The 18,318-nt window shown below is 54.4% G+C and overlaps 1 protein-coding gene across 4 annotated transcripts in view; it reads left to right on the top strand.

Moving 5' to 3' along the window:
- SH3PXD2B (SH3 and PX domains 2B) overlaps positions 1-18,318 on the top strand; it is a 59,214-nt gene that overhangs the window by 15,426 nt on the left and 25,470 nt on the right. For all 4 annotated transcript variants that reach the window (XM_084215768.1, XM_084215766.1, XM_084215767.1 and 1 more), the window contains exons 3-4: positions 8,663-8,738; positions 16,050-16,126. In XM_084215768.1, coding sequence (XP_084071894.1) covers positions 8,663-8,738; positions 16,050-16,126 — 153 coding nt within the window. The remainder of the gene's footprint in view (positions 1-8,662; positions 8,739-16,049; positions 16,127-18,318) is intronic.

Here is an 18,318-nt window from a genome sequence, read left to right as displayed (position 1 = left end):
AGTCTGTTGAAGTGGTGCCTACTTCCATGAGAAAATTGGCAGCAGGCAGTGGCCTGTGCCTGCCATCTCCATGTGGAACAGAGCCTGCTCCTTCTGGAGGGGGTTCCTCACCTGTTGTGTGCACACAGGGCCAGGCAGAGGCAGGGAGAGGGGACAGTCTGTGTCCCAGGGACTCAGAGAGGCTCTGGATGATCCACCACACTGAATGGGCTCTGAAGGCTGGAGCTGGCACACAAGGAGGAATTGTTCCCATCAGCTTGTTTCAGACAGTTGGAGGCTTGAAAAATTAAAATGACCCTCCTCCTTCCATTACTGTGAGCTCAGAGCCTTCCTCTGTCTCCTTCCCTTCCTCCTCCACTTTTTTCTCCTCCTCCTCCTCCTCCATTATTTAACCCAGGCTCCTGGCAGGAGTGCTCAGAGGTGCAGTGAGTGTTATCTTAACCCTCCTGATGTGGAGAGCAGTGACAAGCTGTGCTGAGCAGGATACCCCCAGCAGCACTGGGCTCCAGCAGGTGGGAATGCCAGCCTGGATCCCCCCTCTCCTGGCTCCTGCCTGCCCTGGGCGGCCTCTTTGATGGCAAAGCCCTGAGGCAGCTCAGCCAGGCAGGGGTTTGTGTGTCCAGGGATGGTAAACAGGGCTCTCTCAATAGTTCTTTCGTAACAGGAATCTTATTTCAACACTTTGGGGATTTATTTTTTTTTTCCCCTCCAGGGTTTATGGAGTTCAGCAGAATTCTGAGCAGTTGTGTGTGCAATGAGCTTCGTGGTTTCAGCCTCCCACAGAAATAAATCAGCAGGATCTCTCTCTCAGGCAGCTGGATCAGGAAAGGCAGGCCCTGCGTGACTGAGGACAGGGAAAAACCCACAGCTTCCTCCAGCCAGGCTCCTGCTGCAGAGCCCAGCAACTGCTTTGTCCTGTGTGCCCAGGCTGCAGCCAGAGCCACGGGCTCAAACAGCCCTTGCAGGAGTGCAGGAATAGTGAGTTCCCATCCTGGAACTCAGGAGAAAACACTTCCCATTAAATAAGGGCTCCTTCTGTTTGCAGGGGGAGCAGCCAGTATTTTTCCAGCAGTGCCTCAAAGACCTTCCTCACTCTCCTCCTCTCTCCCTCCACAAAGAGCCTGCACAGCCCAGTGCACTTCAGCCTAGTTAAAAGCTGGCTCCTTCTTGTTTTCTCTCTCCAAATGTCTCCCATTTATAGCGCTCCAGCCCTTGGCAGCAGCAGCCAGCACATTCCCAGAGCCAGGGCAGGTCAGGGACTCAGCAGGGGCTGAGCTGGCACCTCCTGAGCTGGCAGGCAAGGCTGGGCCTGCCTGGGCTCAGCCCAGCCTGGGCTCAGCAGCCTGGGCTCCCTGGATGGTGCTGGGTGAGCATTCCCAGGCCAGCACACAGCTGGGACAGGCTGCAGATCCCAGAGCTGAACCTGTCTTGAGCAGGGCTGGGAACTCCATGGCTCATCCCAGGCTGGGAGCAGCTCCCCATGGCTCATTCCAGACTGGGAACAGCTCCCCATGGCTCATTCCAGACTGGGAGCAGCTCTCCATGGCTCATTCCAGGCTGGGAACAGCTCTCCATGGCTCATTCCAGACTGGGAACAGCTCTCCATGGCTCATCCCAGACTGGGAACAACATTCCATGGCTCTTGATTTATTCCAGGTTGGGAACAGCTCTCCCTGGTTCCTGACTTATTCCAGGTGGGGAATGGGAGTCCATGGCTCTTGGTTTCTTCCAGATGGGGAATAGGACTCTGTGCCTTATTCCAGACTGTGAACAGCTCTCCATGGCTCATCCCAGGCTGAGAACAGCTCTCCATGACCCCTGATTTATTCCAGCTTGGGAACAACATTCCATGGCTCTTGATTTATTCCAGGTTGGGAACAGCACTCCATGGTTCCTGACTTATTCCAGGTGGGGAATAGGACTTTGTGCCTTATTCCAGGTTGGGAACAGCTCTCCATGGCCTGTGTAAAACATTCTCTTGTCTGGGTTTTTTTTTCCCCCCACTATTAATATTCTTAAGAAAAGCTTTCCCCTTGATGAGTCACTTAAAACATTAAAAAAAAAAAAAGCCTTTTAATTTCAGCAGCTCACATTGAAACTTTAATTGTAATGAATGCTCACCTGCTGGTCTTTCTCCTTGGCAGATCAGCAGTTGGCAGTTGCTGTGTGATGCAAGGAGGGGCTGCTGTTCCTGCCCTGAGCTTTGCCCAGCCCAGAAGGTGCAGAAGGAGCTGTGGGGATGCTGGGCTGGTCCCTGGGGGCTCTGTTTCTGCCAGAGTTTTGTTGTCAGCTGGGAGAGGGCAGGAAGGACCATGGCCATGCCAGGGGCTGAGGTTTGTTCTGTGTAAACCCCTCAGGGTCTGCAGTGCCCCTTTTTCCATCCCTGCATTGCCCTGGGGCTGCTCCTGGGGACGGAAATCCCTCAATATTGGCTTTTCTGCTGCCTTGGAGCACTGTGCCTGGGGAAGCAGCAGCAGAGAAATGGATGGTTTGGGTGGCTGGCATGTGTGATGAGGCTGCTGCTCCTGCCCTGAGCTCGTGCTCAGCTCTGGCCCTGCCTTGTCCTGTCTGGGCCTGCCACAGGTGGGGACTGGGCAGGGATTTCAGGGCAGGAATGCACACAGCTCTGCTGCTCCCCATCCTCAGCAGGAGAAGCCAGGTCAGGCTGAGCTTTGGGGTCCCTCTGTGACCCTGGGACCTGCAGGGTTGGCTGTGGGTGTGGGGCAGGGTGAGGTGTGCAGCTCACCTGGCTGCAGGTGTGAGCACAGCCCGGCCATGAAGTAGGGCAGATGTTGGTGCTCCTCCCCCCTGCTCTCATCTCCACAGCACAAACTAAAATCTGATCCATTCCCAGCCTTCCATTGTGGTGGTGTTCCCAGGGGTCCCAGGATGAGACTCTTGACTCCATGTTTCAGAAGGCTGATTTATTATTTTATATATTATACTAAAAGAAAATTATATACTAACACTATTCTAAAAGAATAGAAGAAAGGATTTTACCAGAAGGCTTGAAATGGAATGATAATAAAATCTTGTGACTGACCAGAGTTTAAACACAGCTGGACTGTGATTGGCCATCAAGGAGAAACAACTCACATGGACCGATCAGAGATCCACCTGTTGCATTCCACAGCAGCAGATAAAATTATTGTTTTTCTTTTCCTGAGGCTTCTCAGGAGAAAAAAAATCTTAGCAAAGGATTTTTCAGCAGATATGTCTGTGACATTCCATCCTTTGGGAAGATGCTGGTTTGAGCTGTCTGGGGCTGCTGGAGAGGGGGATGTGGGTGGGCAGCACTCACCTGTGCAGCTTTCCTGGTGGCTCTGTGGCTTTTGGCAGCAGCTCTTCCCAAGGGGCACATCCTGTGTGACACAGCCCCAGCTGTGCTCAGGGCTGTTCCCATGGCTGGGAGGGGGAAGAGGAAGTGGAAAGCAAGGGAAGAAGCTCAGTTCAGCCTGTGTAAAACGTTCTCTTGGGGGTTTTTTCACTATTAATATTCTTAAGAAAAGCTTTCCCCTTGATGAGTCACTTAAAACATTAAGGAAAAAAAAAAGCCTTTTAATTTCAGCAGCTCGCATTGCAATGAATCCTCACCTGCTGATCTTTCTCCTTGGCAAATCAGCATTTCCCAGCTCCCCTCCCAGCTCCAGGAAATGAAAAAGTCCCCTTGGAAGGGTCCCAGGAGCTCTGAGGCTCCCATTTGGGGGTGACAGCTTTGCCCCTGCCAACAGCTGGCTGCTTTCAGCCCCAGAATTGTGCTGGGATTTTAGCAGGCCATGAATTTGGGCAGAGGCTTTGCAGATTCTGTCTCTTAGTGTCCCTGTGTGGGGTGACACTGTGAGGGGAGCTCTCAGGGGCAGGCTTTGTGCTCCCTAGGGGTTTTGTTTGTCCTGCTTGGATCCTAAACAGGCAGATGCAGCTCCAGGCATGCACTTCGGGCTGAGTCCTGTGCTAAATCTGCATTTTTCCAAGCCCAGAAAGCAGCAGGGTTTGCTGCTCTTTGGAGCTGCTCTGTGTGTGCTGGCTCAGGGTGGATATCCCTGATACAGGGATGGCATTTCCCTTGGAATTCTGCACTTCTGAATATCCAACCCTCCCTGTGAGCCCTGGGGCACCTGGGGGGACATTGCTGCTGTGGTCCAGGGACACTGGGAGGGGACATTGCTGCTCTGTCCCTGGGGCACTGGGGGGACATTGCTGCTCTGTCCCTGGGGCAGTGGAGGGACACAGAGCTGCTGGTGGCCCAGTGCTGGGGTCCCAGGGGTGGAGGGAGTGTCCTGCCCACCCCAGGGCTCCCCCAGGCACCAGTGTGTGCCTAATGCTCCTGTGACTTCACAGGAAACCTCTCCTGCTGCCAGCTGCTGACAATCTGTGTGGCCTTTCCCCCCCCCCCTCTGACCTCAGTTAATTCTTTTTCTGTCAATTGCTGAGCGATGCTTCAAGTTTTCCATGAGGTTTTCACAGTCCAGCTGTGTGATGCCATTTCCCGGTGCTGGGGAGCTCGGGCTTGCCCCTCCTGCTGCTGTGTGAAATGTGTTCACTGCCCAGCTGGGGCAGCTCCTGGGTGGGGAATGCACTGGGGCTGCTCACCTGGGCAGCTCCTGGGTGGGAAATGCACTGGGGCTGCTCACCTGGGCAGCTCCTGGGTGTGGAATGCACTGGGGCTGCTCACCTGGGGCAGCTCCTGGGTGTGGAATGCACTGGGGCTGCTCACCCTGCTCACCTGGGGCAGCTCCTGGGTGTGGAATGCACTGGGGCTGCTCACCCTGCTCACCTGGGGCAGCTCCTGCTGCTGTGAGCACCCAGCTGCCCTGGGCATGGCATGGGAATGCTGTGGCACCACTGGAGCCCTTCCCCAGGGCTGGCACCCAGGGCTGGGCACTGACCAGGGAAGTTCAGGTGGAGCTTCCTGGGCATTAGCTCCTGCCCATTTCTCTTGTCTCATTCAAAACATTTGGGATCTGAGCTTGCTCCTTGGTAATTCCTCTGTCTTCTGGGCTTTTTTCACCCCAGTTTGTTCAGACAGCCCTTGAGGATGGAGGGAAGGTGCCTCTTGTGGGATCTCAGAGAGACTAAACACCAGGGGCCTGTGAGCTGCTGCCAGATTTCTCTTTCTCAGACTATTGCTTGGCAGAGGTTTCCCAAACCAGCTGATCCCAGAGCTCTGATCTGCAGGAGCACTTTGAGCAGTCCCTGGTTCCCAGCCTGGAGCTGTGTCCCCCATCCTGTCCCCCCTGGCAGGCTCTCTGTCCCTTTCCCACCTCCCCAGTGGGACACTGGTGGCCCCAGTTTGTGCAGGGCTCTGGTGGCAGCTGGGCTCAGGGGCAGCAGGGCAGGGCTGTCCCCTCTGGAGCTCAGCCTGGGGCACTCCCTGCCCTCCAGGGACGGCCGTGGGGAGCTGGGAGGGTGGCATGGGAGCAGCTCATCCCTGCCCCACAGCAGCTGCACAAAGAGCCTCTTGTGATCCTGCCACCAGGCTGGGAAGCCTTTTGTTGAGCTCCTCTTTTCCCCTTGTCCCTGCTGGCCGCTCTCTCTGGGTAACAGGGCTGTCTGCTGGGGGGAGGCAGGGATCAGGGCAGCTCTGTCCTGCTGGAGCACAGAGGAGCAATGTGCTCTGAGGCTGACCCTCTGCCAGCCAGGCAGAGCAAATCCTGGAATCCCAGGGTGGATTGTGACCACAGAGGGTCCCTGGTGCCACCTCCCTGCTCCAGCAGGGCCATCCCCGAGCTCAGGGCACAGGGACAGCTCTGGGATATCCCCAGGGAGGAGACCCCAGCCCCTCTCTGGTTTCTGTTCACTGAGCAGGGAAGTTCTTCCCTTGGTTCAGGTGGAGCTTCCTGGGCATCAGTTCCTGTCTGTTCCTCTTGTCTCGTTCCACAAATCCCCTTGCACTGCAGCGTGGGGATCAGGGGATCAGCAGGGCATGGCACACCCTGTTACCTGCTGGCCCTTGGCCTGGGGCTGTGGGTTTGGCAGTGATTCCAGCTGGGTCTGGGGGTTTGGCTGCCCACAGTGACCCCAGGTGTGTCACAAAGTCTCTTTTCCCAGCCCAGTGCTTGAAGAAGGAGTCAGAGCTCTTCAGGTCTCGGTCTCAAGGTTGTTGATTGTTTCTTATCTCTCAAATTCTTTCTCCTGTCCTGCTGAGGTCTGCTCAGCAGGACAGACAGAGGCACTCTGCCTGCCCCAGGGGTGGTGTTATCTTTTTATACTAAAAACTATGTGTACAATATTTACAATTCCAATGCCTATCACCTGTGTTAGACAGTGAGCTTCTACTCTAAACCAGTCCAAAAGTGCCACCATCACAGCAGAACATGGAGGCCAACAAGAAGAAGGAGAAGGAGAAAGGCAGGACATGCCCAGACTCCTCCATCTTCCCCCTGAACCCCCATTCTAAAACCCTAAAATCTATTTTTCACCCCGTGATAAATTCACTATCGTTCTACTTAAACTTTCCTGGCTTGCAGATCTTCATCTAAGGTTGGTCATTTTTTCCATGGGTCATAACCAAACCCACAGGCACCTTGGGCTCTGTGCCAGGGTCTCTGAGCCCCCTGGCAGGGCTCCTGGGGTGTCCTGAATTCCCACAGCTGGGAAGTGCCGTGTCCTGCTCACAGGCTGGGACCCCTGGGGCTGTCTGCAGCAGCCAGATCTCTGGGGTCACCCCTGTGCATGCTGTGAACCCTCTGGCACTGCACCACAGCTCCTTTTGGGGCAGAGCCCTCTGCCTGCCTGAGTCCTGCTGAGCAGGGACATTGCCCTGTCCCCAGGATCCCCTGCAGCACCCCTAATTGCTCTAATTAGGATATTATCTTAGGGGTTTCCTGTTGATGAAGCAGCTCTCTGCCAGCCTGCTGCTAAAGCTGCTTTTCCAAGGCTGCCCATCCCTGGGGGGTTATCCTGGTTTGTTTTCCCTCTATTTCCCTGTTAGTGGGGACAGGGAGTTCTCACAGTCTGCCTCACTCCAGACTCAGTGCCCAGACATTCCTGGCAAGGAAAACAGCCAACTGATAAGATTAGTTGGTGCTGGAGATAAGTGTGGATAGATGTGCTGGTGTGGGAAGCCTGGGCTGGGTACCCCACAGGGGTTTCTGTGCCCCAGGCTCTGGGGATCCCCCTCCCTGCTGTAAAGGAGTCAGTAAAAGTGGGATACAACAGACACCAAAATTCTTCAAACTGCATCCACTCCAGCCTTTTCCTTTCTCCTTCTCTGTCACAAATACTTAAAAATAATCTTGGAAGGGGAGAAACAATAGATTAATTGTTGCTGGGGTTTTTTTTTCCCTTCATTTTTCTCCCTGAGCTGGCTGGGTGCATTGCTGAGAGCAGGACTTGGCCCCTCTGTGCTCCCCTGTGTTTGGTGTCTGGCTGCATCTCTGCTGCCCTGTCTGCCCCTCTCCCTGGGAGCTTGGCTGGGATGGGATGGGATGGGAGGGGATGTGAGCAGCCCTGTCTGGAGCGTGGAGGGTTTGTTGGGAGTGCCCCCACGCCATCCTCCTGCCTCCCACAGCTCTGGGGCTGGGAAGGGATGCTCTGCCAAGCAAACCTGGAATGCCCCAGTGCCTCCAGGAGTGCCCCAGTGCCTCCAGGAGTGCCCCAGTGCCTCCAGGAATGCCCCAGTCCTTCCAGGAATGCCCCAGTGCCTCCAGGGTTGCTCCCAGTGCCTCCAGGAATGCCCCAGTGCCTCCAGGGTTGCTCCCAGTGCCTCCAGGGTTGCTCCCAGTGCCTCCAGGAGTGCTCCCAGTGCCTCCAGGAATGCCCCAGTGCCTCCAGGGTTGCTCCCAGTGCCTCCAGGGTTGCTCCCAGTGCCTCCAGGAATGCCCCAGTGCCTCCAGGAGTGCTCCCAGTGCCTCCAGGGTTGCTCCCAGTGCCTCCAGGAGTGCTCCCAGTGCCCCCAGGATCTAACCACAGCCAGCTGTGCAGTGTTTGTGCCTTGCTTTCCTCACCCCTCTCCAGCCAGAAGCTCTCCTGAGCTCTGCCCTGCCCCTCTGCAGTGCTGCACAGAGGGACAGGGATGTGCTGGACTTCCATGGACTGAGGGAAGAGATCCTGGCTTGCCTGGGGAGCCAGGTCCTCCCTGGGGCTGCTGGAATGTCACCACAGCCCCTGGCTGGTGCCAGCTCTGGGGACATTTTTCCCTCCCAGCCCTGTTGTGCTCAGTGCCAGGCAGGTTCTGGGCTCCCTCTGAGGGCTCTTTCTGCTTCTCCTCTTGTCTTTGGGAGTCTTGAGGGAGTTTTTAATTTCTTCTCAAAATGCAGGGGAAAAAAATCCCTCCTTCCATCTGTCCCCTCTGCACCAAACCTCAATAATTTATCCCAGGGTTTGAGATCCAAGGAAAAAAAGTGTAACTGCTGCCTGTGCAGGGCTGCAGGTTGGACTTTCCAGGTGCTCAGGACACTCCCTGGGCAGGTTGTCTCCAGAAATGTGAATTCTTTAGGCAGAGAGCTCCATCAGACCCATTTCAGTACCCTGGGCACCAGGGAGCTGCAGAAATCCTGGCAGACACTTCAGATCCGAGCCCTGGGGGAGCCAAAGGAGAGTTTGCACCTCCCTCCTCCTCCTCCTGCCCCCAAAGGAGGCAGCCTTGGTGTCCCTGGTGTGTGCTTGGTGTCCTGGCAGAGTCCCTCACCTTTCCTCACCTCTCTTGCATTTCCTCTCCTAGATGCAGATGCTGGACAAGTTCCCCATGGAAGGAGGCCAGAAGGACCCCAAGCAGAGGATCATCCCCTTTCTGCCAGGTGGGACAGGAGCTCCAGCAGGATCCAGGCTGGTGTTGGCACAGCAGGAGCTCCTTGCCAGCCCGTGGGGCTTGCAGCACACATGTGTGGGAGCACACACAGATTTAACTCTTGGCTGCTGCCCCACCTGAGCAACAGCGAGTTCTTGGCCTGCAGTGTGTCCTTTGGAACCCCTGGATTTGTCAAACCCCCAGGATTTCTCTGAACCTCCAGGATTGTTGAGTGGAAGCCCAGGCACCCCCCAGGCACAGGGCTGAGGGTGGTGTGGGGCTCCCCAAAACAGCTCCCACGCTGCTTTCCCTGTCCTGTGCAGCTCCAGGGCAATCCAGAGAGGAGGGAGAGCAGTGGGATTCAGGCTGATGGACAGTCTTGCCTTCCTGGGGCTGCCCAGAGCTACCCAGTTTAGTGCAGCCCTTTGTGCTGTGCTCTGCCTCCTGGCTCTTCCAGAAGCACAAAGGCCTTTGTGGGCTTTGCTTTGCTCTGAGTGGTTTGGAAAAAAAAATAGAAAATAATTTCCACCCTTTTCTGAGCAAGGGAATCTGCTCTGGGTTTCTGATTCTGGCTTGTCCTGGCATTGCAACATCAGCAAAAGCAAAGCTCAGCAGAAAGGCTCACCTGGGGTTAGAGCAGGAAGGCTCACCTGGGGTTAGAGCAGGAAAGCTCACCTGGGGTTAGAGCAGAAAGGCTCACCTGGGGTTAAACAGAAAAGCTCACCTGGGGTTAGAGCAGAAAAGCTCACCTGGGGTTAGAGCAGGGAAGCTCACCTGGGGTTAAACAGAAAAGCTCACCTGGGGTTAGAGCAGAAAGGCTCACCTGGGGTTAGAGCAGGGAAGCTCACCTGGGGTAATCTCACCTGTTGTTAGACCAGAGAAGCTCTTGCTGTACAAGTGCTCCTGCCAGCAGAGAGAGGTGGAAGCCAAATTGGCAACGGGCATCGCTTGGAAAAATTGGATTTGTGCTTTGGCTGTGCTGCACTTGCAGAAAATTCCCACCAAAACTCTGCTATTTTTGGGAGGGACGCCTGGTCAGAGCTGTGCTGCTCACAGGCACCAGCATTTGTTTCTCCTTGGCGCTGGAACAGTTTCTCTGTGCTCGGAAACATCTCCCTGGGATTTCCACTGGGGGAAAAAAGGGGGTGGAAATTGCTGGGAAGGAGAGGCTGGGCCAGCCCCAGAGTCCTGTGCTGGGGCTGGGTGTTCTGAGCTGGGGCTGTGGTGCCTTTGCCCTGCAGGACCTGGTGGCTGTGCCTGGGGCAGCTCAGAGAGCCACAACCTCCCCAGGGACGGGGTGGGCAAGCTCTGCTTCTGCAAGAGGGTGTCACCTCGAGGTGAGGAAAGGCTCTTTTAACATTTGCTGCCTGCCCTGGGGCCTGATTCCTTTCTGGAATCTTTTCCCAGTTTGGGATGACAGCCAGTTTTGTCACAGCTTTGTCTCTCTCAGCCCAGGTGAGCCTGGGACTGTTTTTCTGCACAAATGTGGTTCTGTCTCCCCAGACTTGCTGGGGGTTTGATTGTGTTCAGCTTCTGGGAATCCTGGAGTTTGTTCCCAACCCCATTTGGAGCAGCTGAATTTCATTAGCAGGGGAGATTTGGCTGCTGTGGTTTCCTGCAAGCCCTCTGCTTGCTGGGCAGCCCTTGCAGAGCAGCACCAGCCCTGTGGCCACTGCAGCTCTCCAAAATGCCTCCTGCAGCTCTGGCTCCCTCAGCAAACCCCAAAGTGTCCCAGGCTCGGGCTCAGGCTGGGTTCCTGGAATGGGAGAGAGCTCCAGGAGTGCCCCACATCCCAGCACCCAGCCCACAGGAGCCCTGCTGGCTCTGCATTGCCTCATTTTGTCAGGGCCTGCTTTGAGGATTTGACATTTTATGGGAAATTTCTAGAGACTCTGAGCAGGTCTTTGATGCTGTCAGGAGGGGCTTTTGTAAGGGCAAAAATCCTTCAGCCCACTGAGCTCTTGTGGAGCCACAGAGCTGGGTCCTCCAAAGCAGAGCAGCTGCTCCTGAACTCTGGGGCAGGGCTTGAGCTCTGGGGACAGGGTTTGAGCTTTGGGGACAGGGTTTGAGCTTTGGGGACAGGGCTTGAGCTCTGGGGACAGGGTTTGAGCTTTGGGGACAGGGTTTGAGCTTTAGGACAGGGCTTGAGCTCTGGGACAGGGTTTGAGCTCTGGTACAGGGTTTGTCCCTTTCTGGGTGTTGGCACCACCTTCATCCCACAGCAGAGCCTGGTGGGGTTTGGATTTTCCTGGCAGTGCTCTTGCTCTGTGCCTGAAAAGCTCTTGAGGGGAATTTGAAGTGCTTTTTGAGCTCTCTGAACTGGCCTTGAGCCCCTGGCAGAGCTTTTCTGTGGTGCTGGAGCAGCTGTGGCAGCACCCAGCCCGTGGCTGGCACCAGCTGTGCCCTGGCAGGGCTCTGGGGCAGCTGCAGAGGGGCAGAGCCCTGCTGGTGCCCAGCTGGCACATCCACACCAGGGTGCCACCCTGGCACAGGGCAGATGGAGACCCCAGGAAGGAAGGAAGAGAAAAAAAGGAAAAGAAAAAAAGAAAGGAAAAGAAAGGAAAAGAAAGGAAAAGAAAGAAAGAAAGAAAGAAAGAAAGAAAGAAAGAAAGAAAGAAAGAAAGAAAGAAAGAAAGAAAGAAAGAAAGAAAGAAAGAAAGAAAGAAAGAAAGAAAGAGAGAAAGAGAGAAAGAGAGAAAGAGAGAAAGAAAGAGCAGAGCAAACAGATGAGCTCAGCTGGGGAGGGCTGTGCCAGATCCTTCAGGAAACAGCTTTTCTGAGGAACGTGGAGCTTTCCAAGCTCCCTGCAGCCCCAGGGGCCTGGAGCAGCTCCTGGCCAGTTCTCCTGCCTGGCTGGAAACGTGAGCCCCAGCAAGGAGGGGTTGCCTGAGGCTGAGCTCACTCTGGCTGTAAAATTGCTTTTTAGGAAGATTGAAGTGCTGAGTGAAGGGAGCAGGACAAAGGGGGTTTGGGGAGGGTGTTTTGGAAAGCAGAATTAGGCTTTCTGCTCCCCTCCCAGCCCACCAGCCTGCTGGCTGTGGGCACCAGTGCCACCCTCACACTTGGGGGATTTCCTCCCAGGGTAACTGTGAGGCTGCTTTAGCTCCCACAAAAACCCTGTGAAGACAGTGGGAGAAAACCCATCCATTTCCCAGCTCTGGCACCTGACTTTGCTCAGTCCTGTCGCATCTTCCAGTGAACTGGAGATGGGCCAAGGGCCCCAGTTGTTATTCTGTGCTCTGGTGAGATGGGCCAAGGGTCCCAGTTGTTATTCTGTGCTCTGGTGAGGTGGGATCTGTGCTGTAGCAGGTTGGGGGGCAGGCTGAGCCCCTGCACAGAGCAGATGCCGAGTGCAGGACTCCTGCACACACCATCTCCCACGCCTGGTCCCCCATCCCAGGAATGGCTGGCTGCTCCAGGGGCTGGGATTAATTATGTGTGCATTCAGGGCTGCCTTCCTCTGAAGTGAGCTTGGAACCCGTGCTGGGGAAGGTCTGGATGTGATTTGAAAGGTGCAGAGGAGGGAATTCTTTCCGAGGCCGTGGGGAGGGGGCAGGGGGGTCTCAGACCTTCAGGGCAGAGCAGGAGGCACAGCTGCTTTTCCACTCCTGGAGCCCCTGCCTTGGCTCACAGCTGGGCTGCCCAGGGATGTGTTTGGGGTTCTCAGCTTGCTGCACATCCAGCCCTTGGCTCACAATTTTGCTACTTTAGGTCCCTCTGCCTGTTTTGGGTTTTTTTTTTTTTCCCCCAGCTCCTTGCTCCCAGTACAACTCCAGCTCTGCCTGGAGAATTCCCCCAGCAGGGAACAATTTGCTCTGTTTCCCTGTTTTGGTTTGTTTGGAGAGATTAACCCCTCCTGTGGCCTGCCTGCTCTGGCTCACACTGCTGGAGACCCAAATTCCTTCTCAGCCTTTTCCCCAGGTTTCTGACACTGCTCACTCCCAAGGAAAGCCTGAGGCACTGGGCACCAGGCTGCATTTTTTTCCAGCCCCCCACTTTGGGAGCTGCTCCATCAATTTTTGCTCTGGGTCAATCAGATAAAGCAAATCAGCCTTGATTACTCACAGAGGAGTTTGGTTCTTCCACTCCTGGGGAGCAGATCCTTTCTGGCACCAGAGGAATTTTCATGGCCAGACAGAATCCCTTCAGTGGAGCTTTTTTTTCCCCTTTGTAGGGATTAACAGGTTTTTAAAGTCCAGAAAAAGCAGGCAGCACATCCTGGAGCGTGGGTGCTTGCACAGCCATTGTGTGTTAGAGCCTTATCTCAGCTGTCTTTTTCCAAAATCAACTTGTTTGACACATTCCTGGGTGATAAGTGTTCGGTGCTCTCTCAGCTTTGTTTTTTTGTGGAAAGGACAGTGGATTTGCAGGGTATTTTTAGTGTATTTTACCACACTTCCTGCTGGAGGGAATTCCTGGTGCCAGCAGGGATGGAGCCTCACTGCTCATTGCTCATGCATAACATTATCTATGTAAATAAGAAAATCTAATTATTTCTGAGTCCTGGCATGGTGACAAGAGAGAGGAGCTGGGCAAATGGAGCCTGCAGCAGCTCTGGCCTTTGCAGCTGATGGAAAACCCCATCCCCAGCAGAGCTACCCTCTTCACCTCTCTTGTCCTTGCTGTTCCTCATCCTGAGGCAGGAGCAGCGCTGGGAGGGGAAAATGGGTTTGGAATGGTGGAGCCATGGGATGGTTTGGGCTGGAGGGGACCTTAAAGGTCTCCTCACCCACCCCTGCCATGGCCAGGGCACCTCCACTGGCCCAGGGTGCTCCAAGCCCTGTCCAGCCCAGCCTTGGACACTGCCAGGACCTGGCTGAGCATCCTTACAGGTTCTGGAAGCAGCCAGAAGAGCAGCAGGGAGACAGTGCTGGGAGTGAGCAGGTGGGATCCACCTCCTGGAGCTGCTGCATGATCCAGGTGCTCTCTGCACCCCTCAGCCTCCTGTGCTCCCCTTGTCTCGTGTTGTCTTGGGCCATGGGAAAAGCCCCACTGGACAGAAATTCCCACTGGGATTTCTGCTGAAATTCCTGCCTAAATTCACAGATTTTGGTCTGGGCCAAGGAAAAGCTGCCCAGGGAAATGCTGCAGGTTGCCCACCTCTCCCTTCCAGGAGGGAAGTGGTTTCCTGCTCTCTCCTGCCTGTCAGCTCAAGGGTTTCTATTGCTGGATTTGGCAGCACTGAAGGGGCTGCAATTATGTTAATTAGGCTTTTTGATTAAAGTCAGCTTTTTGTTAGAAAATAAACTTCCTTGTTGAAAAATACCAGATCTAGAGCAAATGGAGAGAGGAGCTGGATTTCCTGCTGGTTCACATGCTCCATGCCCAGGCTAATTTAAGATCACTTGTGATGAATTTATTCCCCCAAACTGTATCCTTTGTATTATTACTCACTAGCATATGTTTGTTAAACATTTCAATATTCCCACACCCAGAGCTTATTAATTCAGCCATTTATAACCTACCCACCCAGCAGTGATTTCACTTTGGCAGACCCAGAACCAGAACAGCCATTCCTTCCCACTGCCAGCAGAACTGGTGTGATCCATTCATCTTTCTAGCAATCATCATTCAGGCAGAATCCTCAGCAGCAAACGCGCTGGGGCTGCTGATGCAAAGGCAAAACTTGATCATTCTCTTGTCAGATGGAAAATCATTGCTCAGGGCAAGGAATGGAGCTCCAGCCTGGGTGCTGGTCCCCAGACAAATCCCCTGTTCCCAGGATATTCACTCTCAAAATAGGAGAAGGTTGGATAGAGGGGGATTTTGTTCTCACTCTGTCACAGAGGCTGCCAGATTTGGCTCTTGTTGGCGTGCTTTAGAGGGAATGCACTGCAGGGCAGAGCATTTCCCACCATCAGTGGCCCAGCCCTGCTGCCAAGGGCCCAGAAATGAGGAGCAATCCTGGGCTGAGCTGCCTGACCCCCTCCCTTCCCCTGCAGGGCGAGGATGGAGCTGCCTCTGAGTGGATTCAGTCCTGTTCCAAAGCATGAACTGAGCCTGGCAGGAGATTTGGCTCCTCCAGGAGGTTCTTGCTCGTGCTCTTTGCGAGCTGAAGTTGGCTTGGCTTTAGTTCATCTCTGCTTCAAAAATGCATTGGCAGCTTGCACAAGTCACCCGTGATCCAGCCCCTGGCCAAGTCAGGGAGAGGCACAGGGGGTGACCCAGCCCTGGATTGCAAACTGGGATAAATCACCCAGCCCTGGAGTTAAAATTCTGATCAATGACTCAGCCCTGGATTTCAAATTGCCAGAATCATGTGACCATTTTCCTGTGCCCTGTTCTTAGTAGCATCCAGCCCCTGGCTTCAGTAATTCCAGGGGGAAGGGACAAAGGCACAAAGCCGTGGTGTGGCTCCCCAGGGGCTTTTTCCCTGCTCTCATGTGGTTTGCAAGGGTGGAGTGAGGGGAGTTTGGCTTCTGGGCTTGACCCCTTTGATAAATGAAGGGGTTGTTGCTCTCCTTGGGTTCAGGGATGGGATTGGAAACCCAAGCAGGCACAAAAAGACTTTCCTGTGGTATTGGAGCTGCCAGGAGGAACTTGAGGGAACTTCACTGCCAGTTACCCCCCCAAACCTCAGTTGTGCAGGTGATGGTGTTGCAGAGCAGTGCCAGTTCCTGGAGCTTTGGGAAATGCTCTGAAATCCTGCCAGCACCAACCCTTTTGATCAGGGATCAGTTTCACTGTCTGCTAATGGCTTTTGTCTCCTTAAACCAGAGAAGCCCTTCTCTGAGGGAGCAGCTTGAAGCATTTAGGACTCATTAGGCTTCAAAGGAAAGAGGCCTGTACCATAACCAGAGGGGAGGAAACGGAGTGGCAAGAGGATCCCATTAATGGAGAACAAAAATAAGCCCCAGACAGGAAGGAAAATTCTATAGGTCTGACTCAGAGCTGCAGACACTGTGGCTTCCAGGAGCTGCACAGGGAAAAGCCCTCTGGCTTGGCTGCTGCCCACCCTGGACCTGGACACCCTGGAGAATGGGACAAGGGATGTCCTGCAGCGTTTGCCAGGGACTTTGCCCAGCCCAGATTGCACACCAGCAAACAGGGAGGTGTGCTCTGGTGGGGGCTGCTCCTCCTCATTGCTGAGAGACCAGGGGGACGTGGTTTGCTGGAGCTGTTTCCTCTTCTGCCCCTGGAATGTCCTTGTCACTTGAACTGTGCCTGATTCTGGAGAGGTATTGAATCCATATGAGGAAATGGGCTTTTCTTGGGTACTTTTGGGAGGAAGAGGGGGTACAGGGAGAAGGTGCTGACAGAGTGATCCCAAAGGGTGCTGAGCTGACCTGCCCTTGTGTCCCTTTCTGCCCTGGTGTTTCAGGGAAGATCCTCTTCCGCCGGAGCCACATCCGCGACGTGGCGGTGAAACGGCTGATCCCCATCGACGAGTACTGCAAGGTAAGGGGCTCCAGCTCGCAGAACCACACAGGAGCACACGCAGAAACACACAGGAGCACACAGGGTCACACACAGAACCACACAGGATCACACAGAGAATCACACAGGATCACACAGGATCACACAGGATCACACAGAATCACACACAGGATCACACAGAGAATCACACGCAGAATCACAGAATCACACACAGAACCACACAGGATCACACAGGATTCACAGAATCTCTGGGTTGGAAGAGACCTTCAAGACCATGGAGTCCAACCCAGCCCCAACCCCTCACCCAAACCCTGGCACCCAGTGCCACATCCAGGCTTTGTTAAACACACCCAGGGATGGGGACTCCACCACCTCCCCGGGCAGAACATTCCAGAACTTTATCACCCTTTCTGTGAAAATCTTTTCCCTGATATCCAAGCTGTATTTCCCTTGCACAGCTCAGGCTGTGTGCTCTGGTTGTGTCAGTGCTGCTGCAGACAGAGCCCAGCCCCAGCTGAGCACAGGCACCTTTCAGGAGCTGTGAGAGTGATGAGGGCACCCCTGAGTCTCATTTTCTCCAGGATAAACACCCCCGGCTCCCTATCCTTGGGCACCCATCAAGGACAATCCCAGCTTGGCCCAGCTCCATCCTGATGGGCTGACAGCATCTCCTGGTGTGCCAGCACTGCCCTGATGCCTTCAGAGGCTGCCTGGAGCAGAGGCTGGGCAGAGTTACAGCAATAAATAGGTTTTTATGAAAAGCCCTTCACAGGACACACCTTGGGCAGTGCCAGAGCCCAGATGGGCTCCTGGCCACGAGTTCTCACACTTTGATCAGTTTGGGTCCATTTCCATGCTGGGGTTCAGTGTCCAATTCCAGCTCCAGGGGATGCAGTCCCACCCTCCCAGGTTGCTCTCCTCCATTCCCCGTTGTTTGCACTTTTTGGGCTGAAGCTGCAGCGGTGTCCTTGGTTGTGGGGCTGGAAAAGGATTGTTCTGTGGGACTGAGCTGTGAGGAGAGCTGCTGACACTTCACATGGAGCTCAGAGCTCTGTACCAATGCAGAGGCTGGAAAATAGGAAAGCTCAGACTGAAGGCATCAAGAGCACGGGAAGCGTGGCTCATCCCCTGCCTTCAATCCCCTTTTGGATTAAAACCCACCCATGGTTTAGCTTTTCTCTCCTGGTGGTTCAGCTGGGGGCTTGGAGGCCTGCCCTTGCCAGCCCCACTGCAGTTTGCACCCTGCTGCTGGGCTTTGCCTCCTCCTGTCCCTGCTCCAGCTGCAAAGCAGGACCAGCTCTGGAGGGGCTGGAAAGGACCTGGCTGTGTCCATCACCACAGCTCTGGAGGGAAATGGTTCCATGAAGGACTCAGCTCCTCAGAGCCTTTCCCATCTTTTGGGAAAAGGCCTCCTGTTTGATGTGGCAGACAGCACCTGAGGCTGTAGGATGGTGGGGTGGCTCCAAACTGGGATGCAGACTCCAGTTACTGGTTACAAAACCAGGGTAAGATGACTTGTACCTCAGAAAATTACTGGAACACAGAGAAGGCTGAGACAATTTGCTCCATACTCTTGAAGGATATAAAACTGGGCTGAAGTGTAAGGGAAATTATGATTTTAGGGCAGATTTTTTTTGGCAGGGGAAACAAAATTCTGAAGTCCACGCTGAACTATTTTCACACAAATCCAGAGTGTCACATCTCATCATGTCAAAAACATGCTTTAGTACTTGCAGCAGCCATGGTGGGACTGGTACCTCCAAAATCCAGTCTGAATGTTGTTGGAAATTTATGCAAAGACTGTAAAACCCACAGGAGAAGATGGGGAAATGGTAAAATTCCCATGCCATCCCTTAGGTGAGGGAGGTGTGGCTGGGTGTGGGGGGAGGCTGTGGGGTTTGGGGCTCAGCCAGACCCCTGGCAGGGAGGAATAACAACTCCAGGGATGGAGATGGGCTGGGAAATGCATCCTGACAGCTCTGCAGAGGGGCTGCAGATGAGAATCACTGCAGGCCAGGAGAGCAGGTGAGGGCAGAGTGCTGGAGGTGTGGTACAAGGTGTGCTCTGAGCTGTCCTGGGGGAAGCTGACGGTGCTTGGCCACTGAACTGTGTCACTGCGCAGACAGGCACAGCCAGAAATTCCATTTTGGGGCAGAAAACGTCCCTCAGTGATGAAATGCTGCAGCTGCCTCATTCAGAGCAATGCCATTAGT

This window comes from Fringilla coelebs, assembly GCF_963513975.1.
Source record: "Fringilla coelebs genome assembly, chromosome: 15".
Lineage (NCBI taxonomy): Eukaryota > Metazoa > Chordata > Aves > Passeriformes > Fringillidae > Fringilla > Fringilla coelebs.
The sequence above is the reverse complement of the archived record's forward strand: the minus strand, read 5'-3'. Positions and strand labels throughout refer to the sequence as shown.